The following is a 24,567-nucleotide window of genomic DNA, read 5'->3' on the forward strand; positions in this document are numbered from 1 at the left end:
GAACCGTTCACGTTTTGCCAAATAAATCAGCTGAGATTTTGTCTGCACAAAGATCAGGATTGTGTACCGCAGGGTAGGAAGGTAAAAAAAAACAAACAGAATTTAGAATAACATGCAAAAAAAGAGGAACTAATTCTTAGCGTGCGCGCTATCCTGCGAAATTGAAAGGATTCACAATGACTGAGTTGCCGGCCGTTCTTACTTTCCCCATTGTTTGAAAAACGCAAGTCAAACTGACAAAGGTCGTTAGCCTGAAACGTAGCTGGATAATTATAGCGAAGATTAACCAGGAAACTGGTGGAACGACGCTGCTTCTGATACTAAAAAGAGAGCTACCGGAAACCAATCGATTTTCATGCTAGACCAAAAAACCAAATCATTCCAACTTTGCTGGGTGATATTTCACTCGTTCGACGATGGGCCGGATCTTGAAACTCGAGGACTCTGATTTCGATTCGCTCTGAAAATCGATAGATGGCCGATTTATGTTTGAACATATTTCTTCAAAATTCTACAAAAAAATATCGCGCAAGAAAACTTCGGGTCTCGAAATCCACGAGCCTGTCACGCAGGTCCGAATCAGTGCGCTCAAAATCACCGCCGGTTTTTTCGAGGTCTACATAATTCATCAGGAGCGCCGGTCGCCAACTCATTATCGATAGATACGATACACCTATACTTCGCAGTCTCAAGAGACAGGAGAAAGGTCATGCGAAAGAGGGAGTACATCACCTTATTTTGCGAGTGTGTGCGATATGTACGTAAGTGCGGATAAGCTTTCTACCAGATATAACAGTACAGCTGGATTTGCTCGCCTCTATCGCGAGTCCATCGGGTTAAAATCCCATACGTGACGCTGTTGAACATGATCTATAATGACCGGACTCACCGGCCAACACCGTCCAACTTCCAATTGATTTATTCTACTACATCAGAACTGAAGTGGATCAGGTTTTCGCGTATCATATGTGTAAATATGCACCTATTCACGATGTTTCGTTGAACGGACGAATTCGAGAAAAAGGTGACAAATTTTCAACGAAAAGAAAAACGAAGGAAATAATCTCTCCTCCGAATAAAAATTAATCTCAACCGTCGGATGTCCCTCGCTCCTCGAACATTTCCACGTGCGGCTTATATTCTAGCGGTGATCTCAATACGTCGAAGTACGAGCGTAGTTTCTCTTTTACTTATTTATTAGTCTTGCCTATATATGCGAAATCTGGCATGTACATTACAACCGGCATCTGCAGGCATCGCGAGGGTCAACACGATGCTGAGATAGGTCATATTATCGAGGGAACGAGCAACATCCTTGCACACAGTGGCTAGTGGCAGTGAAACCGACGGCGACGCAGCGGTTGTTACCGGTGAGTGGGTGATTGAAACCACTTCTATATGTTTCCCCCATCCCATGCACTCCACCTAGACGCCCCTCCTATTCTAACCCACTTTTTTTACTCCCCTGCAGACGATGCCAACGGGATCGAATGACCGATGCGATGATCCCCGTCTGCTCGCATCGCCGATCCGTCGTCGACCGGTACAAAGGCGACGGATGGACAGGGAAAATAAATAAATAAATAAATAAAACGAATCGGCCGACTTCCGGTATCTCGAATTCCCAGCTCGACAGTCCGCAGCGTTGCTCGCGAAGAGTTATCGTTCGATTCGCGCGGACCCGCGGAACGGCTCGCCCAGCTCGAATCGAAGAACTTGAGTCTTGACCCAGAAAGTGCGGCCGTTCGCCCGTTCGACGTTCCATGGACCCGTGAAACCGGGGGTCCCCTTTGGGCCCACTGTTTTGCGGACGTTGCACGTATATACGTACCGTATACGAACGGAGGCAGTCGCGCGCGAGGGACACTTTTTGCTCATTAGCATTCACCGATCTGCACCGATTCCTGATCGGTTATGGATTTTCTTGCGATTATAAAATTATAAAGCGACTCGGTCTTACGCGGTTGGGATCGTTTATTTATAATTGACGGTGATTAGAACCGCGGCAAGTTTACTCCGCTGATTACCGATCTCTTTTTATGTTACAGAACAAGTTAGACAAGTGATTTTTACAGGCTAACGCAATACCTCGGTCGGGTTACTCTTATAGATAGAGTCGATTTTTCAGTTCCCATGCAACGATTTCTGCGCTCGCCGGTACGTGTGGGTAAGTTTTGAAAAACTAGAGATGCCGCTGCATAATCGTGTTAAGTGAAACTCGAGAGTTAAGTGATAGTAATAAATGACTTGCACGGAGATAGAACAAGGAACTGGTGGGTGAATTGGAGAACGCTCGCGAATAGGCTAATATGCAAATCTCACTGCATGAAACCGTATGCATGTGCGTGTATATATATGTACGTAACGTACATGACGCCGGTTTCTCTCGGGAGGTCGGGTATAATTTCGCTTTCCTTCACTTTACTAACAGTCGGCAACGTAGGCGGTAAATCGTAGAAATAGATAGACTAATTCCTCGTGCTGTGATACGGCCGGCATGGATCGAGCGAAAAGAAGTGAAATAGGAATAGAAATAGATGTAAACGCTAATATGACGCGAGAACAGAGTACCTCTCCGTTCCCCAATGATTTTGAAAGTCGAGGTCTGAGATCGCGAGGAAACCTTAGAACCTTTTTTTTACAGATCATTTTACACACGGCTTAATATGGATTTCAGACATTTTTAAACTCGAGGAGAGCCTCTGACTGATTTCCCTTACATAGAAATCCCTCCCTGCCGTACTCGTTACATCTTCGATTAATATCCCGTCTGTTTTCATTGAAAAGTCGCGTCCAATTGCGGGTGAATCAAGGGTCGAGTCGAATAATCGAATCGAATAACGAAACCCTTCGATCTTATTTCCGACCTTTCCGGAAGAAGATACATCATCCGTCCGATAACGAGCAACGATCAAACGGTGTGAGATGTCGTTTATCTCGTACACCGGTAGAAGTACGCTCCGCCGTAGTAGGACTCGTCGAATCATACATAATTCGTGACACGAGGCGAGGTGAGGAATATAAAGAGAGAGATGAATAAGTGAGGATAGAAAGAGAGAGGACAAAAAGAACGAGGAGAGAGGGAAGAAGGGAAAGTCACTCCGTGGGCCTCGCGCGGGAGCCGCGACTCTCTGAGTCAGTAGGGCTTGCGGTATCTCAGCTTCGTTCTTCGCCAGCTGCCCTGACTATCCACCGTTAACTTACGTATAGTACGACAAACGTCCGACCCGCAACGCACCAGCGGAACCTTCTTTTTTTTTTCACACTATGAGCACGAATGCATCTGTAGCGGCTCTTGAATCCCAGGGCTTGTCTATCGTACACCCTACAGTTTACCGTATTTTTATGTTTAGGTCCGACACCCACGTTTACAATTCCTGAAAAAACTATCCAGGCGCGTGTTCCTTTCGTTCATTTTTTACCATTACTCGATGCCATTAGATTTTTCTACTCTATCCAACGTTCGGGAATCTGTACATGCGCCCTTTGTGGTCGAGTGCTTGACATTAAATGAGTGAAAAGACCGTCGAATAGATCGTAAATCTCGTAAAATTGGAACAGTATTGGGTGAACGCGTAAATGTTTACCGAGAGTTGAGAAAAAAAAAAAAAAAAAAGGAATGAAGAAAAAAACGTAACGCCCTCCTATTCATCGGGTGTACATAATGCATCTTTTGTGTACTCGGTCGGAGACTGCGGCCACAGCCGAGGACCCTGAAGTTGGGGGTTCGGAGAAGTGAAGCCATTTCACTGTAGAGAAGGGTTGATAACTCGCAGACGCACCTGCAGCGCGAACTCAAAAGGATTCGAAAGCTATCCGTAATTCTTATTTTTCTCAGTCTTTTTTCATGATTTTTTCATCTGGTCACTCCCCGGAAACCGTCAATGCAGAAGAGGAATTCTACCGAATACCTTCCGCAGTAAATGCAGCGCTCCAAGATCCGCAGGTGGACAAAAAATCAAAAACTTGCCATGGTCAGAAAGACTTTGAACAATTCATATTGTCGGCGGTTGGACGAAAATTTTTTTTCTACATGTACATTCCTTTGTCGTCAAAGATACGTGGGAATGACTTCAAAATTACGTCTTCCTCGGATTTTATTGTCTGACCATAGCCGAGTTTTATATCTGACAGTTATCTATCAGAAAAAAACAAACTTTTGATTAGAACCTGATTTATGATCGTGGTCAAAAGGTTCTCTATGAAACATTTTATTTTTTTGTTCGTGAAGATTTTCTAATTTCAATTATTTACTTCGGTCCATGCGCATCGCGCCTGATACTTCGCATATGTTCATTTTTCTGTAATAACGACGAATTGTTAACCGTGATGTGTTTTCAAGCATGGATTTAGATCCGTGGGTTGGATAAGAAAAAAATGACTAACTGTCTCCTACGTACAGACTAAGCGTGTTCTCAACATCGAAACACCTGGTGCGCGGATACGGGTCGCTGAATGTGACTTTCTGCTGGCGAAATTCGGGGCCACGGGTGAAGCTGGAGGGAAGGGTTAAACATTTCCCACCGCTCCGGTCATTTCTCAAAACGTATGCAATCGATGATATTTGGCGTGGAAAGAAAACGGTATCGGAAATCGACCTTTGGGTAATTTATGGTAAGAATGTACCTCATCCTCTCGTGACACGAATGGGCCTGTACCTGTATGGCCCAGGTGAGATCCGCCTTTTCTATCCTTGAAATATGTCCGGTTGAAATTCCCTGAAAGAACGTTCTAAGTAGAATACATGAAAAAAATAATAACGGAACAAAAATGAAATTAATAATAATTGTGTAACTAAAGAAAAATACATGCTATTCTCAGAGCAGCGCACTAGATGCAACTAGCCTGAACGAAGGCTCGGAAGAGTCCTTGGAGCTGCAAGGATACTTCGTGCTGTTCCCCTGACCTCAAACGTCCAATCCCAGCGGTAATTGTCTCTGCATCGTCCCTCGATAAGCGTCGAGAGTCTCGTGCGGATTGTACGAGGTATCGTTGAAACAATCTTCGAAGAGTCGGTCGATCCGCGGCTAAATTTTATCCCGCGAACACGGAGCTCATCTCAAATCTCACTTTCACGCGAGATGCGAGACGGAAAGGCTCGCGGGAGTAGAGGCGGTCGGTTTCCGGTTGTACTGTACAGTTAAAAATCTTCGCGCCTGACTCAGTTTGGAAGGTGAAAGTTTTTCAGTTATCAAACATCGGGTTGGCCTAGACCGTAAGAATCAGTAATCGTTGTACCCGGTACCGCGGGGGCCAACGGAACCCCGAGAGTCTGACGTCCGTCCACCTTCGATGTAGCCAGTCAGCCACTACTTTCTCTTTTAATGATATTTCTCTAGATTTATTTTCCGTCTCATGGTAAACCTTATTCAAGTCAGGAAGTGATCTTGTCCATACCGACGTTGATTTTTACAAGCCAATTATTGCAACTTCCTCCGCCTCTGACAACGTCATTGATTTTCTCACCTTCGATTGTTATTCACCAGCTTTCAATGATAATCGAACGTTTCGAAAAAATAGCCTACGCTGATATTGACAATCACTCCTCGATTACAGCGATTCGCGTTCTTAAGGACTATTTCGATGTTGAATTTTTATATTCTTTTTCTCGTGTACATATTAAGGTCAGTCGCAGGCTCTTAATCCTGAGATTTTGACTCGGGGTCGGGAGTTCTAGAAGAAGAGATGACTAACGACCTGCAGCCATTCCATGTCGCGATAATTCTCGAGGACGTCTGCAACCGTGTGGATGACTCGATTCTGTTACTACCTTGCAGCTAGTACACGAAAATATCGTCTTCGCGCATGTCCAAATTGAATAATTTATGTACGTATGTACCTATGCACGGTTTCAGGGCGCTGCAGAACTATAGATTCCCGCGGAACAGCTGCGAGTGGCGTTGCGCGAACGACATAAGACGAAACGAAGAAACAAAAGCGAGGATCTGAAATCCGTTGATAAAACAAACAAGGGCGGGTGAAGTCATCGAAGCCATCGTAAAAATCATTCGATTCGTAAGAAACGGACCGAGTCTCGAACACTCGCTCTCCTCATTGTATCCACGCACATACAACCGAGTTACAAGCAACATGTTGTGTGGGTACAGATGGAAATATAAGTGGCGCCCTGCACTCGTCCGTTACAAACCCAGAGTAGCTACCAGATCGGTGCACCCGCTAGGCTGTCGTAGTCGTCGTTGGAATATTATTTCCGCACCGCTCGACCCCGCGGTTCTGCGGCTTGCCTATAACAAACATTGACAAACTAATACGACCATGTTCAACCTCTAAACACGAGGATAGTTTCCCCACTGGTTCTCTCCGCTGGCCTACGAGGAGGGTTCCACTTCCACTGCCGCGCGGCTTCACGACGGAGCGCCTTGTCGGTGTTCGCTGCCCCAGTCGTCGCCCTACTTTAACCAAGCCAACTCTTAAACGCGCTACTATATTCCACGCGTGGCCGTGCGAAAATTATTTGAAAATCCGTACACCGATATTCCGCTACAAGTTTCATTGACAAGGCACAGAAATTCTATGCTTAGTGTTTCCCACATCGAATAACTTTGATTTCGCACACCTCCCGCACGCGAAAGAATTGCCCCCGCGCGCGTTCTTCGTTCGCGCACGCGAACCCCGTTCCGTATCGTATCGCGGAGGCAGTTTCGATGTACGTTTAAAAATCCCGCCAACAGGAAATAAAAAATATACGTACACATGTACGCGGACTGCAGTGCTCTTTTGAACCGAGCGTATTTTTTGCTCCTTTTTTTTGCACATTCGATTGTTTCATTTTGCGGTTACACGGAAATTAGCAAATAATCGAAACGACGAGTGATTTCGACATCTACAACCGTATTCGGAGGACACTGAACTTTAAATTGCAGTTCGTAATCTAGGGAGGCCATATTGTTATTGGCTAACTGCAGATCACCCCAATCGATGGAACGAAATTCCTCCGATGACTCCTCCTCCACCAAGGTGGTATGCTGCGAATAAATTATACACACGACACATCGTGATCTTGGTGTTTACCTTGCGAACGACATTGGCGATCGCAACGATTCTCGTTATACAGAGGCCGTTGTGATATCTGGACGCCGTAAAGAGACTTTGCATCCGGAGAGTTCGATACGCGCGATTCCAGGCGAACGATATCGCACGGTGAACGCACCTCCGTTTTCACGGGTTGCACGAACGACCCACCCGTTGCGACCGGAATCGTAAAAAGGTTTTTTGCGTAAAATCGCCCCAACGAGACGAGACTCGAATGAAAGTGATACGTGAAATGATTTGAAAATTATGATAATGATCGCTCGCGGAACTTCGATGCTCTTCGTTCGGCTCAGGTTCTCAAAGAAGTAGAAAGTAAGCCAACTTACTCACGAGAGAAAGAGGAAGAGAACGAGGAGAAAAGGACGAAGAAGATGACCAGCGGGCTTGTCGGCTCGAGATCAGTGGGCCACGCGAGAAACCGTCAGTGGTCGTTGCTCGAGACCAACAAAGATGGAGTTATAAGGTACGACGTGTACTGTTAGAACAAAAGGCTTCTTCGAGTCATTCTTCGATCCGCGAGCTTAGCGGGTGGGATTAACTCGGAACTACCGCCGGTTCGTCAAATGGTATTGAGTGAAAACCAAAAAAAAAACAATCTCTCCGCCATTTTTGTGCTCCACTATACGTTGCGGTGAATTTGCAAATTACTGCAATGATTGTGACGACGGTAGATGTAGAATGAAATTTTCTTGCAGCGATGTCCTATAATAACGAGAAAATAAAATACCACGAACAATTAATCGTCGCATCTACAGATTGTGGCGATGAGAGAAAAAAGTAATAGTGTGACTAAATGAAAAAAACAAAAAACAGGCTAATAATGATTGAGTACGAATAGTTCCGACCAATGGTTTTCAAACAAACGATGAACAAGTACACTAATAAGTGTCTGAGAAAACGGACGAAACGTCGCCGTTGGAAATAACAAAAGTTGTTCGCTCTGTATGACTTCTCGGTGGTGATCGAGTGTTAGTGGCACCTGTTGCACCGCTGACGAGACCGAATTTTTTCGATTCATCGTACAGTTCCTAAAACAATTGCATTTCAAATAAAAAAAAAAAAAAAAACATATAACAGTAAAAACTTTTTCCCGCCGTTTTACTGCCCATGGGCTATTCGTCGCTTCGTACAGTGCGCCCAGTTGCATCTCACAACAGTAATTCTTACCAAGTCCGAAAGGAGGAATTTTTAAGTCTTGGATGTCTGGTTTCGAAAAATGTAAGTCCATTACCACACTTTACGATCAGATACGTAAGTCGAACAGAAGCTTATTATCTAAGGAAGATTGGTCGTAAAATGTACGTGTGTATCTATCATGGATGCTCGTCATCTACGTATCCGATGAAATTGACTGAATATACTTTTTAGATTCCCGCGAATATTGTAGGCAGTAATTTTTTCGAAACGTCCGAGTCATTGACATTGGTTTCAACGTATTATAATGTTCGGTCTCATCTTCTGGTTTCGGAGGTAACTAAACGAAAAATATTACGAGACACAGCGAAAAATTTGAATCTTTGCGAACGTGCTGCTGAAACTTTGTCATCCCAGTGTAAATTATACGCGAATAATCAGCACGTGCCATGGCCACACCTCAAAAGGTCTAGGTCGTGAGGCTCGCACGAATACAGCCTCTCTATACCTGTTTTCTAAGCATTTGTGGCTCGAATAAAAAAAAAAAAACTGAAATATGGAAAGAATCGATAGTTTGTTTGCTGAAAAATTATACCACATCGATTTTTAGCACGAGGGCATTTTCGCATCTGAAATATTCACGAACGCATGGAGATGCATTTTGAAAGATGCGATTCGCTTGTTTGTTCTCGGGATGAGTCGGAAAATAATTGTTCCTTTCGAAAGCAAAAAATCTGACGAGGATTCGTCAGGTTTACGTGCAAACCGGACAACGAGCTTCCTCGTGAAACGATACATCGTAAAGCACGTTGGAATTCCTCAGAAATCGATCGACGGGTGATGGCGTAATTCCTTTCTGTAGAGGTTTGCGCTTCAACTTGACCACGGAATAGTTATAGAGCGAGTCGTTCTACGTCGTAGTCGATGACTCGTACGAAGTTTGATTTGGTAACTTATCTTCGATCTATCGTCAGCGTATCCTTCGGCGAAGGAGCGAATCGCTCTTTCTATGTACGTGATCTACGAACGTTCTTATCTCGAGAGTTTTGAGGAGTTTTTAAAAGGATTTTTTTAGCCGTGGGAAAACAAATAAATAAATAAATAAATCAAAACTTTCACAAACCAGTACGTATACATACTGGTACGTCGGTGTACAATCTCCTTAAATTTAAACCCTCACTTTCACTCGTAAGATTCAACGTCCGATCGATACTTGAATATGCACATCGTGCGATGAACCAAAAAGTTATTTCATCCTGCATATACGATTGAGATGTCTACGTATAACGAAAATTTCATTCGTACGTTAATGAGATTTGTTGGATAAACTGTGTTCCCTGCAGTGTACGTGGAAGTTGCGACATGTAATTAAGCCCCAGAAATATACAAAGTTCGGATGAAAAATAAGCCAGTAAAAAGCGTCAAAGTGTAACGCAAACTGATCCGAAGTTCAATTATCGGCATCGGATTGCTTCTGTTATCCAACTCGTGTGAAATGTTAGCTGAAAACTCGGTGCTTCCGTGACGTCCGACTTCCACCACCTTAGATTGGTGGTTCGAGTTGCGCATGTCCACGACTTTGCCGATGACGAAGTTGGCGTAGGTCGCGTGCAAAGTCACCGTCGGGTGGTGGGTAGCGTACGTACGTGGTGTACGTTCGCAATTCCCTCGCAAATATCGCAAATAAAACTACGAGTAATTCTTCGCTTCGTAGAATGAATCCGACGTGGATTACGCTCGCGGCCAAAGCCAGCGATTGCACATCCGAAACAATCGAACACCGAAGTTAAGCTGCCTTTGCGTTACTCTTATGTTCCATTCCCAAAGCAAACACGATTCGACTCAATTTAGATCAAAATTTATCAATTTATCTTTTGCCAATAAAAGCGGATACCGACTTCCGTTACCATGAACTGACCAACGAACCAACAATCGCGAGAATAAACGCGGCTGGACAATGATTTCCAAGACAAATTACGATATCGAGGACATTGCCGGTGCATAAAGTGCATCCGTGGACATGGAGTGATCTCATCTGACCCTGACATACGGTTTATTGCAAGTTATACAGGAACAACGGACGTATGCGCTGCACATGCAACAAAAAAAAAAAAAAGAAAAAAAGAAACAGAGAAAAAGGAAGAGAACGTCTCACTACTGAAGCTGCGATTTCTAACAAAACTCTTGAGAGACGCGAGATTTGTAATTCTGAACCTTCGCGTTGTTGTAATAGAAGAAAAAAAAACGAAGAAATATCGGCTGTCAATTAAAATGAACGTTGCTATCTCGATTTTGATGACATACGCACAACGCTGCTGTGGTCCGGTCGCGGTGATTTCCGATGAAATCCCCCGGTCCAATCACCGAACTTGTCCGTATAAATCTCGTCCGGAAGTGGTGCAAATTTTATTCCTATTTTTCCATTGCCGTACCGCCCGCGCTGCGGGTAATGAATATGCGGTAATATGGATATAAAATTCTCTTCTCATGACTGCGTAGCTTTGCAATACTTTTTGGTTTTATGTAAAATTTGACATAAATTCACCGTCATTTTGTAGTCAACCTCGGCGAGCCTTTAATCGGAGAGCAATTTGTTATACCTCCGAATAGGTATGAAAAATAATTTTCTGGTCGTAACAAAATCCTTGGATCGCGTAATTAAAATGTGTGTTACGCGATGGTACTCGACTCATAAGTTTCCATGTCGTTTGACTGAACAAATGACTCGGAATAATGACAAAACAAAAAAATGTCAGAGATACTCGAATTCAGTCAAAGATTGAAATAAGGGAGGCATTCAATTTTGAAAAATATCACAACAGTCCAGTTCTCATCAAAGACGAAGATGACCAATTTTTCTTACACCTTGATGCCCGTATGGAACTTATCTATACGGATCGTATTATGACTTTTGGCTAATTTTCCTCTCATTCATTTCTAATTTTTTTTGGCTTCGTCTAGTGTTGAGCTCAAGAGACCTTAACATTTGAAAATATTGACGTATAAGACCTTGAATAATATGCGAAAATAACTGTTCAGCACGGACGGAGATGTTCGCGAGTCGCGACACGGAAGTTGTCCACCAGTAACCGACCTCGCGAAAGTTTTCCCCACTCTTTACGAGGAGTTGATGTATCATATTAAATAGCTATGCACGCTTTAGTGCGTGAAATTGCGTTGCGTATCTACGTTTAGTATAGTTAGATACAAAGTCCGCCACACGATGCCTACGAGGACGTTCTTCCAAGGAATATTTCTAGTCACTCGCGAATGGCGACGCTGCGAAGCGTACTTCGCGTAGACGTCATTCCTAGATAATTATCAGAAAACTTGGTCATTTTATTATTTCATAGATCGCACGGTTGGAAAATCGATAAATCGTAGGCGAAAAATTGAACTAACGTGTCAGCGAACGCGGTATTTATACGTACGTGTGGTTGAAATGAATTTCAGAAATATGAAATATCGAGTGTATTCGAAAACCTGCATGCATGCACGTGGAAATTTGATCATTTCGAAATCCCTTCTAGCGGACTATGGAAAATATCTTACGTATTTCGATATCGATGGTTGCACTCGGTGGTATCGAATTTGGAACAACGCTGCCCGAAGAAAAAGAAAAGAAATAAAAAATCAAGTCCGGGAGTTTATGACTAAGATATCTATAGCGGTACGAAGTAGTTGGTTTATTTCCAACAAGGTTAGTCTCAAACTATCGCGCTTGTAACGACAAAGAGCGAACCTACTCGTCGCCCGTTTCCCTTTTCATGATTTTCAAAATTTGAAATTGCTGACCGAGCACGTGCGGTTGTGACGATCCTTGCGCCGTCGACTCAACGAGTAACTAGGCGAGGCCTATGAGATTCATTACAGCCTTGCGTAGCGCCTCGGATAACACTTATCTCGAAGATAATTACGGCGGATTTTTGTGTCCTGATTTAGTTTTTTTCTCCATCGAGTAAATACCAGACTCTGAGAGCTATTCAACTGCGGTATCAACGCAGGTTCAATTCTCGCAAAGTCCAATGCCGGGCGCATTCAGCACACGCGATAAGCGCGCTACCATCATCCCTGTCAAATGGGCTGTACGCAACCTTTGGACAACGTCACATCGTAGAATACGTCTATGGTCACATGAATTCGCCACACTTTTTACTGAAATTTCCCGATACCTCGGATGACCTAAAGCCTAGAAAACCGATACGATCGATTCATTATCCTCCCGTTCGACGAATTATTGCTTTATCAACGAATATAGGTATACATCATTATGTTATAAATCTTGACGCAACGGAGCCACGAAAGTATTCGATGCGTTTTTTTTCTTTCCATTTCACACTGTAATTTGGACGCAGATATTTCGACACGCCGTATAGCTCAGGCGGTTAACTTTCGACCGATAAATCGTGTGTGCGGAATATAAGGAAAAAATAACTCTTGATGTCATTCATGAGAGTCGAAGAGCGCCCGCAAAACGTGAAATCATACTCGTGTAACTCTAATTTACGAGGATAATATTTGAAAAATAAATCAATGACGATTCAACGAGGACGCGATGGCTACCAGTCTTCCTAATTCACCTGATATCGACCATCGATGTATCCCAATGTCTCACTATGACCCAGGAATTTGTAACTTTTCATCAAACTAACACGCGAAACGTCCCGTTTTCCTTAAGCCGCGTACACGCTTGAGCGTATTCGCGCGCACAAACGGTTTGCGCGCACGTACGTTCGTGCGCGTAAACACGTTTGCTCATCGATCGTTTGCGTTCGTGCGCGCCGTATCGCGCTCGAGTTGGCCGTGGCGTCCCTCCCGCGCCGTGTGACAACGTTCCGCACAAAAACCCTTCGATGGACCGACCAGCGACGAATCGTGATCGTGCATGCTAGAACGTATCCGCACGCACAAACACCACGTCCACGCACGAGCATTCGTGCGCGCGAATATGCTCAAGTGTGTACGCGGCTCTGCATCGAAGAGTTTTCGTGCGAAACAGTGCTCGGTCTGGACGACATCTCGTTATCACATGGCGCGGGAGGGACGCCACGGCCAACTCGAGCGCGATACGGCGCGCACGAACGCAAACGATCGTTGAGCAAACGTATTTACACGCACGAACGTACGTGCGCGCAAACCGTTTGTGCGCGCGCAAACCGTTCGTGCGCGCAAATACGCTCAAGTGTGTACGCGGATTTAGGTATATACCTTGTGTTTCCCACGCACAGAACACAAGCAAAGTTTACCACAAATATACCGATGGATAGAAACTCCGCAAGATACGCACGTGTGCGATGTGCATGAGACTCTGTAAGAGCCGACAAGAGTGGAAAAGTATTGAAAACTCGTACGAACGTGCACGAATACGAACGCATATAGCTGGGCTCGGTGTGCACGGTACATGGTGTGATTGACATTCGTAAGTGTGTCATGGCCAGCTGCTGTTGCACTGCCTACGCCGATGCTGGCGCAGTTCTCATCCGTTGTAAATTTCATGTACGTGTATATGCAAATGGTATGTATGCCTCGTACGTGCCTGCTGGATATCTCTGTGTGTTATGCGATGTTCGTTTGAAATGTTGAAAGTTCGTAGCTTAATTTTCGAACTGTACCTTCGGTCGGTTTAACCGATCCGAGCCGCCATGTCTTTGAACGAAGAGAAAAGAAAACGAAAGAATAGAGGGGAATCATCGCTAAGGTTTTCTCGTGGTTTTATGCGTCGAATTGAAATCATCGAATCATCGAGAACTATCCAACACCTCTCGAGATGTAGTCGGAAAAGTACACCGTTGATGTGGAAGAACTTTCGCACCTGAGATTCAATCAGCTTCTATAACGTTTGACGTAATTGCCAATTAGTAACCTTACGAGCACATCTAAGTTAACTTCTTGAGTAATTAATTGGGCGTTTTGAAAAAACAAATCTCAAACTTGCTCCGGCGTAATACAATCATAAACGATACTCATCGTGTACGAAATCAGGCAGCTGAAAGGCATAAGATTTCGCGGTACCTCGACTAGAAGTAACTCCGTTCTCCTTTTCCCCTCTCCGATTTCAGCACTCCCACTTTCTCACCTTGAAGTGGTCTTTGTTTTTTTTTTTTGGAACTTTCATCTTAAACTTTCGTTACTTTCTTCGGTTAAAAGTGAAACACTCGAAAATCCAGTTCCTCCTTGCATCAATCGAGACCGAGAACGATCAAAGAATCACCGCGGAATCGAGTAGCCATGAATTGATCAACGTCGCGTATCATGAGTCAAACGGAGGCACGCGTATCTCACCCCGTTCGTAGGGTCGTCTACTTTTTGCTCGTACGATTGCTACGACGATCGCGATACTCGCGGTGATGAAAAAAAAATCAACTCCTTGTCACTACTTCGTGCGACGGTCGATTCTTATTGACAAGTTTTCGGAGGTAGCGTGAGTTCCAAAGGTCCTTTTATCCTCGAGGGATCCTCGGGACGCGTGTTCGTGACCGATGATGCGGTGGTGTCGATAAACGCATGGTGAGTGCCGTATGCGGTTTGCCAGTGAAAGCGACAGAAGCTTTTTGGCATTGAGCTCGGGATTGGAGGACCAACGACGGTATCGAGGTCAGCACTTCCACCTCTCATTTCCCACCTCGTGGCCCGCCTGTATGCCGAAAACTCAACACTTCGAGTCTCAGACTGGTGCCCTCCAGGGTTCGAACGCAGAGCAAATTCTCGCGCGCGTTCACCTCGCACCGTCGCGATCGCATCGCGGAAACGCCGAGGGATCGTTTTTGTTCCATTTCAAATTTTCTTCTTTATTTTTTTTTTTTCTCGGTTTTTTTTTCTCTTCGCCGAAGATTATAAAAGCATTCGTACTCTCGCACATCGCCGCACCGTACAGCGCCTGTACGATTTCTCGGCCAACAGCTGACGTCGCTCACCACCGTGCCGATCACTTTGCCAGTTGTTCTTGCTATAAGTGTTTCTCGAGTTTTGTGCGGGTCTCGATCGAGAGTGGAACTCCGTTACAGAGAGGCGCTGTTCGCCGATCGCGCCGACACTTTCGCGAGTTCTTTGCTTTTATTTTCTTTTGATTTATTTTGTCATTTCCATAAAGTTGTTATTCTTTTTTCCCCCGGTGTTGCACACCAGAAGAAGATTGATTTTCTTTTTTTGTCTTAAATCATTAATTCGGTACCGCCTGATATTATTTCCGCCTTTTCGTTTCGACTCTTGTTTTGCTGCTTTCGTCGTTTCTCGGTGATCGTACCGCATCGGAGACTACACAGTGCGAATTAACGAAAATGAGGAGAAGTGACAAAGTCAACGCCATATTGTGGACCAATTTCATTGGAGTATTCAAATATTTTTGGAAAACTTTAATGAATATCGAACGAGCATTTTTAAACCGTTTCAAAATGGGCAACAGACGATTACCCGAATCATAATTCTAACGATGCAGTGAAAAATGGATCGAACTGATCCTTTCAGCGAGGAGATAGCAGTGATTGAAAATAATAAGAACCATAATTGAATACACGTATAAATAAATAAAACGAACACTCAACGAACAAATAAATAACGATATATAATAATACAGAAACAATGCGATTATACGAATAAAAGTGGATTAGTATATAACATGTGTGCAAATATGAGTGTCCTCCGAGGTCGACATTTAGGTACGAAATTATTTCCATTGATCAAATTTTCACCGAATTCGAATCACGGCTCAATCGCATCGATTATGTATTCATCAACCCTTACACGTATTTAGGGACAAACGGAAGTAGAAGGAATGCTGAATATACGAGCAAAAAATAGAGAGCTACGCTACGTAGGGTCTTTTCAGCCACAAAACGTTCACCGCTCCTAAAGTTTCGAGGGGAGGCCCAGGTCATTAACACCATGACATGATTTCAACACTGTACTGCACGCTTCGCTGAGTACAAATTACAATTGCGAATTACCGGTATAGATATAGCTGGTGACTATTCACCGCGTATATATTTTCTGCATCATTCTAATGTACATATTTAGATATTTAGACATGTATATTCAGATGTACGCGGATACCCGTCTACTCGCTCGCACTCGTATGCCATAATTCCTTAGGCTATACACACACATCGACACGAGGAAACTGGATGACAAATATTTGGACGGAGACGCCGAAAATTCATCCGATCACCGTTCGCGCGGTTCGAGATATGATGATTATTTTTGAAAAATTCCCTTTTTTTTTTGTCGTTTCGGACGAGCTCGCATTCTTAATTTTGTTGTTATCGTTGCATTTTTGATTATTATTATTATTGGCAATTTTTCGTTATCGCTACAGCCGCATAACGTAGGGGTTGCGAGAAATTGAATCGACCAGCTCCTTTCTCTGACTTGATGTTTTATTTTTTTTTTTTTTTGAATTTTCTTTAATTTATTCATTTCAACTACCCCGTGACCAACTACTGACTTCCAGCCGAGGTTACGTAACCTCAGATTTATGCAAATAAATGCATCGAACTAAGTTAACGACGATATAACGACGATATGCAAAATCACCGGGTAGTCGTCGTGTCTCTGTACGCAGGTTGGAGTACATAAGGAGTCGCGGTATTATTACCTATGTACCTATGTACGCGTATCACAATGTACGTAAATACCTATTGGTATAGATAGGTAATACAGATATATATATATATATATACATACATATGTTTTAACCGAATTGAGAAATGTACGCGAACTGCTGATGTAGGTATACTATACGACTGTTTCGAAATTGGTTTTGTACATGTGCCCATAGGACGTGTAACAAATAGCGGCCTTGATATTTGAACGTACAAATATTTCTCACTCGATGCGATTTTATGGAGATACGATCGATTGCCTTCCTCCCCTCCTCGCCGTATTGGCCGAGAAATCGACTCGTGAAATAAAAAAAAAAAAAAACCCTGACCGTGAATACGTAGCAAAGTCAAACGAGTGACCGAATTCGAAACTTCGATCATCGTTTCTACGCTATATAGGGTATACGTAATATACATTTGTAGTGTAAGAACGTGTGCGTAACTTTCGTTTTCTAGCTTCAAGATTAATTACTTCCACGGTATATCGTTATTACCGTGCGTGGTTCATCTGAAAGAGATAGGGTCTGATTTCCTGTTCCAACATTTCTCTCGAACAGCGTTTTCGATTCTCTCACTTGCGCGTCTGATACCTTACAGCCTGCAGCAGCTCGCCTACCGCTCGTGAGAGCTGATGTTTTAAAATTGTCCTATTCTCGTGTCACGCACGTGCGTCCTAACGTAACATTTACCTTGTTGTAGCCGTGTAGTTTATATATATATACATATACGATAGGTATACCTATCCTACCTACCTACGAACTTTCAAGGAACCATCTTGAGAGAATAGCGGAGATGTGTATACAGGTATGTTATACACATATATCTGGGTGTATATATGTGGAGGTACGCGTGATTCGAGAGTGAGAATGATACCCGGTGAGAGTCGCCGTACGTTGAACCTCAGCAGTGAAAGTTTCTATTATACCACTGGCCTAACTTCAGCTCCTCGTCTTATTCTCTCCTCTCACCTCGCCTTATTCAACCCGGCGTAACCTCGGCCGGTTTATTTTCCCGTTGTTAATAATCGCAATGGGAGAAAAGAGAGGATGAATAAAAATTCGAGTATAAAATAAAATTTGCCTTAATAACAGAGCGAATGACGAGACGTGAACGTTTCTCCACAGCACGGCGTTTGTTCGCCGACTGAGACTAGAGAGAATAATCAGGTAGATAGATCCTTGCACCGACCTCAAAATTACAAGCTATCCTTAAAGAAGTCATCCGCTATGTCCTCGACTGATGTAATTACAACACGCCTTGGTACATTTTAATCCACATAGTTTTATTTGCCGACAAAGGAAATACCACCGTCTACAACAGAAACGAATGACTAACTGATTTCATACATTAACGATTTTTATCGGATCCTCTTCCGTGTTATTATATGGCGGCGCATTGCTACAACTTAAACAGCAGAAATAGTATTTTATTTTTATTCTTTGTCGAAAGCGATGGTCTGTTATACGATGATTGGAGAAAAATTTGTCGTGATTATTATGCGGTGTAAGAAAAAAAGAATACATCATCACGACGATTCATTGTCGTGAAATATTAGAAGTAATAGACCGTAGGTTGGAAGCACCTTCTCCGTCTACAACATTATAATCTATAGCTCTGTATCGGCCGGGGGGAGCAAGATGGCTAGGATGTCCAGCGTGGGAGACAAACTTTCACTATCTGTTGCTCACGACCATTAAGTCTCGAGGCTTTTATTAAACTCGCGATTGACGGTCTATTCGCCGCACGATCTGTAGGGTATATATTATATATGGTAATATCGAGCGCATATCGAGAGCAAGAAAGTACCTAAGACTCGGAGCTTCCTATTACAAGTAGTGATCAAAATATTCCTAGGGTACCTCTTGAAAACAAAAGGTGAAAGTCATCGTTAGCTGTATCTTTCGGGAGAGACAATTATTATTCTTATTAGAAACCGAGCAAACGGTAAAAGATACGCGAAGGAATGATCCTTCGGTCGGAGCGTAGTACCGTGGAAGTTCGAGTGAGTCAAGAAGTGACGTCAGTACGCGTTGTCGGTTATCCTACATTACGAGTCCTGCGAAGGGTATCCATTGAACAGCCTTGGAGCGCGAGGCCAGTAAAATGGAATTTAGAAAATGAAAGAAATATTTAAGCGTCGCGACGCCTCGGGACTGAGGTTCTCCACCGTCTTAACCGCCGTCGTTGCAATTGTGGCGACCAGCGGAGACCGAGAGCGGTATACCAGTTAGACAGGGGGCAGGTTGGGTTACGTCAACTCTCGTTGGGTTAGGTTGGGTGGTTCACTACGACATGCAATGGCCCGTGCATGCAGAGCTTACGCAACAACAGTGCCGTGTGTGCGCCTGGTGACCCACATACGGCACGGGGAGCAAGGACCTCGTTGCAGCAGCGCGCGCGCCTTCTCGGTGTGCCGCTGCCTCTGACGACGACGTGTAAACCGCCGAGCTATTGCTCGCTCTTTCGCTTCACCCACACTCGCCTCTGCCTACCGCCCGTTCGCCAACTCTCCTCTAAACGGAGACCAGAATCACACTTACCTGCATTCCGTCCATTTCCAAGCATACCGTATCCGTACGCATGTTTACGTTATTTCGCAAGAATATTACAATGACGCATCAAACCCCCGACGTCGATCATCACGTGCGACTTGCATCCAATTTTTACACATCCGATCATCCGAATGTCGCGCACGATGCAGTCGAATGTCAATCGTATACCTAGGATGCTGATCTCGAGCTCTCATTTCCAGATTATCTGGAAATCGACCACCTGAGATATCAATATGCAATTCTAGGGAAAACAGCACCCAGATTGGAGTAAAAAGAAAAAAGAACCCTTTCTCATATTTCCGCATAGCCACGCTTTTCAGCACAGACGGTTTGCCTCAGAAACGAACCGAGCGGCTCGATCGATCGATCGTCTCTGGGGCAAACTGCGGCCAGCTGCTGAGACTGCAATTTCACCGTGCGGAGACCCGCGACCCCTACATGGGGTTAAAGTCATCGACACAGAAAGCACATCTCCTGCCAGCTGTTGGTGCGATTCATTATAGAAGTAACGCCGCTGTTGCGTAGTTGCTGACATGAAAGAAGCCCTCATTGTCGACAGATTCTACGCTTCATATCTTCTCGTTAGCCCAGAAAATCATTGGATCATTATCACCTATGGCGACAGAATATACATATACATCTGGCTTTAGCCCCTATAATGAAAATGCCAACCGGGACGATCTAAATATAACCGATTCCTCAAATTGAACTGAATATGCGAAACGCTCTTCTCGACCACGACCATCCTCACTAGTAGTGGATTCAGCGTTGAACCTTCGTTATGATCGCTAACATCGGATAGCGGTGGAAAAAGAAAGAAAGTTTTGCGGATGGCGGGCGAAGGGGTTGAGGTTGACAAGCTCCGAGCATAGCTGGATGTACGTAGGGGTTCTCATTCGCTATCGATTAGGTGACCGGCGGTCGTTGCTCGAGTTACGCTATTTATACCGCCTGCGGAAGGTTCAACTTTGTACATTGACCGACGAAGAAAAGCCCCTCGTGAAATTTTCAATAAAATTTCCCATTCTATCATATAATCTGTATTTTTTTTTTTTTTTTCCATGACGACATATCTTAACTGGATTATTGTTTTCTGATTGCAGGAATTATGACCCTTACGAGCAGCCCGTGTGAGCTAGACAACATGAGCTTGTTTCAAGATCTCAAGTTGAAAAGGAGAAAGGTCGATTCTAGATGTAGTAGTGATGGTAAGACTCTTGTTTTTATCGACGTTATACTTCCCATTCCATGCAATCATTATTTGCCTTCATTTCTCGATGACAACGATGAAAAAGTATCCGCATGAAATGTAGACAAACTGCAGTCTTATTGGACGTTGTTACGCGTTTCCCAGCTCATCGTTCGTCTCTAATGTATGAAACGACTCAGATGAACCGCCAGCTGTGGGTCAACTAGAGGCTGCATAGTGCACTATGTGTAATGCAACACTTCCTGCCTAATTGTGTCAGTTTTTCACACTTTGCAATTCTGCTGTTTGAATCACACCGCAACGACTTCGCATTATAGACAATGAAAGCAAATTGCGCTAGAATTTAATCACCTCAAATTCACCAATAAGATTCGCGGAGATTTAAAAAGCCAGCGTTATCCTTCGAAATTAGTGGGAAGGTTGACCGTTACGTGACATCATCTAAGAACGACGTATGTGTAGAATGGCCAAGAGAATCATCTTCGGCATTTGGCGTTTACCATGTGAAAGAAAAAAACTTTCATTGTCCGCTAAATTGCTTCCGACGAGTTTCCCTTCGAAATGAAAATATTCCGAAGGTAGACATCTTACCTTCTCCATCGAAAAAAAGAAAATTGAATTTTCCCACCTATCGTTTTGTGACTAGTATATCATTATTAAATATTGACCAATAAATGCTGGAAACTCAATTAAACTTCGATCTCTCAACTAAAAAATCTATTCGATTAGTTTTCAACTCCGATTTAACTTTGCTTCCCAGAACGTGAAGAAAAATACTCTGATGTCAAATTGAAATGATGTTTACATTCACGATGACAAAAATATTTGTAGCTACAAATGCGATCATGTAATTTCAAATTTCGTCCAAAATGTTAGTAGATATATTATATATATCTACGCATACGTAGCAATATGAATAATTTCGCAAAGCGTAGGCATCTACGTGATTAATATAACTCACCTGTCAATTTCATGGCGATATTCACGATCGACGTCATATGTACAGTAATTAATTAGAATTCCTAGTGTCGAAATTTGCGTTCATTATAAATAGCATATCCTCAAAATCAACCCGGATGAAACTCTGACATTTGACCTCATTAAACTTGTTAGGAAAAAGTAGTTTTGTTCTTCAATCTATTTTAATGATTCTTGTATGATATGCTATATAAATTATAGCGATGCAAACGTCCAATAAAAGCTCTGTTGGATCACATTCCCGTTACCGATATCTGATTGACTAATTTTGAAATTCAGAGTTCAAATCTCGAATAAATCCAACTGCCAAATAACATGTACTGTACGGATAATCGACACTTGTACGGTTACGCGGACTTGGCAGATTGTTATAACGTCGAATGTTTCGCACCGAATACTTCTTCGCTCTAGGGTGTTGCGGTAAGTCTGATTTCACGGCTTTTACCCCTGTTACCACGAATGCTTTTGCTTTACGTTCGACTACTGAAGATAATTTAGGAGCTCATTGTTGAACGCGGTTGGGTCAGACGACTTGTGAGCCTCGACCGAATGTGCCCCTGTCACGCGTTTCCCCATTTCATGGTAACTAGAATGTTGAATAATTAAAACCCCCAGTGCACGTTACAATTCAGAACCACGATGTCGTTTATCGCAGTAGGTAGCTCAGAGGAGGGTGACTGAAAATAAAAATACACCTCACGATTTTTTTTTATAAAAAAAAGAGAGAAGTATAAGGCGCGGAAATATTGACAGTCTGTTGAGGTAGAGGTTTAGCAGCGAGGAGTGATCCATTGAATTCTGGATACCAGTGAATCGGGACGTGTTCAATTTGAAGCAACACGTGAAAAGTTGAGTATCACTGCGCCCGTGATAAAATTTGATAATAAAACGTACGGAACTTCAAAAACTATCTGACTAACCAGTCCGCTCCTTCCGGTATTGTCTAGCCGGAATTCACCTCATTTATCATCTTAAAACTTATTTATTTCATCAACGAGCAACGCAATCTGACAAAAAAACTGTAAATTTTGACTATCTGAATGCACAAAGAGTCGCAGGAAGTCAACCGCCGAATCGAATCTCATGGCTGACCATGAACTCTATAACTGTACCTAAACCGCAACAAAAGAAATGGTTCAGATATACAAATAAATGATGGCCACGTGTCGAATGATACGGTATGCGGGTACGCGGGCTGTAACGGGAGTTTGACGAAATAGTTTAACGAGGAATCGGGGATTTGTTGTAGGCCCAGGTCACATCGTATAGATTTTGCAAAATCCAGGTTTATCGTAATATGTGAAAGTTTACGATTCAAATATACGTAATTACTACATACGCGATGATGATGTGTCTCGTGCCATGTTGATAAGATATCGTCGGTTTGCCAAAGCAGCCGATCCGCGTATCTACAACTATTTCGTTGATATTCTCACGTCATTATTTTAAAGTCTATGTCAAGAACGATTGTTGGATGAAGACTAATCAGTCTCACGTATAGCTGTACTAGATATTACCGCCAGATACTGTACAGTGAGACTGCGTTTACCGATGGCGATGGATAAAACCTACATTTATGTCCCGATCTTTTCATTGTTCGAAGCTAATACAGTCTGCGACAGGGCTCGGAGACAATCAATTAAAAACGACCTTGTTAACCACATTCCTGCCATGACCTATGCTACGGCTGTAGTCCGACATCCTTTAGTCGAGGTAGCTATATCGTAGCTATATCGCTACGTTTCAATATGACGCCACAGTTCTCAGTGATTTCCGATACCTTGAAACTGGATTTTATTGAATTTTTCGGTCAAACGATTCCCGGCGGACGCTGTGATCCCGATCCAAATTTTAATCACACGCGATCTTTTTTTCCAGGGGAAAGCGCAGCGGACACGTCGACTTCGTCGCCAGACAACATGCCAAGCTCGCCGGGTTGTCCCGTGATCAAAGTAAAGACGGAATTCCTTCGCAGTAGCCCGAGTCCTGGAACACCCCGGGATATTCGGGAGCTACGTGAACGAGATACGAGAGAGGCGACGTCCGATCGTGCGTCACCAGACTCCGTATTTCCCGAAGCTGCGAGCTCCAGAGGCGCTGAAGAACGATTTTGTACCCCGGCAGCTAGCGCGTCACCCGTATCACCGCTCCAAAGTCATACCACTGTGTTCACCAGTCCCACGCCAAGGGAAGTTCATAGAGGCGAAACCCCCGACCGAGGTACGAGTAATCACTACCTAGTCCAACCCAAGGAAGAGTCCGACAACTCGGTATTCGACGGAGGAGGTCGTACGGATGGCTCGAGCCGCCTCAGCAGTCATCGAAGCCCTTCGCCGAGTCCAAATCGGAACCAAAGTCCGAGTCCTGGAACGGGAAATGGGGGCATCGGTGGCGGCAGCGGTAGTTGCGGTTCCGGTTTTAATCAACAACCCGGACCCCGGCAAAGAGCACCGACTGTTCCTCCGCATCTTCTCGCGCATCATCAATTTTGGACTCAAAATCCTGGAGTCCAAAGTTTCACCACTCAAAGACTGTTAAACGGAGTCATCAGCAGCGCTGTTAACTTCGGACAAAATCTCACCAGCGCTACTGGTGCATCGAGTAAGTAAAAACCAATACGTGCGTACGTTGCGACTCGAAGGAATTATGAAAAGCGTGCATGAAATAATACTACGTGCATTTTAATATCATACATGTTTGCCCAAGATAGGGTTCTTTGCACAGACCCGTACATGTATCACGAGGTGTGCAATGTACACGCAATTTTCTCGAGCGACGAGCAAATATTGTTTCAAAAATTAGTTCATTGACTATTACAAAAAAATAGGGTGCAGTGACACCGTCGTGATCTCGTCCTAGAAAAGATTGTAAAGCGAAGTAAATAAGCGCTGAACAATATCAAGATTCCACCGTTGTTTCACCGAATATCAACGTATTCAATTGCCTCGAGTGTGACTGTCGTCGCTCAACTGCGAAATCACGAGAGTAATAAAATTTCAAATCAACTGTCCGCAATATCAACTTCTCCTTTGTATCAACAGTT

At 43.7% G+C, this 24,567-nt stretch overlaps 1 protein-coding gene across 4 annotated transcripts in view; it reads left to right on the forward strand.

Annotated features, from left to right (window-relative positions):
* Positions 1 to 24,567, forward strand: part of LOC105694036 (hormone receptor 4) — a 96,870-nt gene that overhangs the window by 57,712 nt on the left and 14,591 nt on the right. For 2 of the 4 annotated variants that reach the window (XM_048650544.1, XM_048650543.1), the window contains 2 exons: positions 20,440 to 20,544; positions 23,403 to 24,125. In XM_048650544.1, coding sequence (XP_048506501.1) covers positions 20,445 to 20,544; positions 23,403 to 24,125 — 823 coding nt within the window. In that variant the 5' untranslated portion in view covers positions 20,440 to 20,444. Of the gene's footprint in view, positions 1 to 6,400; positions 8,272 to 14,833; positions 15,843 to 20,439; positions 20,545 to 23,402; positions 24,126 to 24,567 lie in introns of those variants that run through there. The other 2 variants (XM_048650545.1, XM_048650542.1) reach the window with 2 other exon arrangements.

Source organism: Athalia rosae, chromosome 2 (genome assembly GCF_917208135.1).
Source record: "Athalia rosae chromosome 2, iyAthRosa1.1, whole genome shotgun sequence".
Taxonomy (NCBI): Eukaryota; Metazoa; Arthropoda; class Insecta; order Hymenoptera; family Athaliidae; genus Athalia; species Athalia rosae.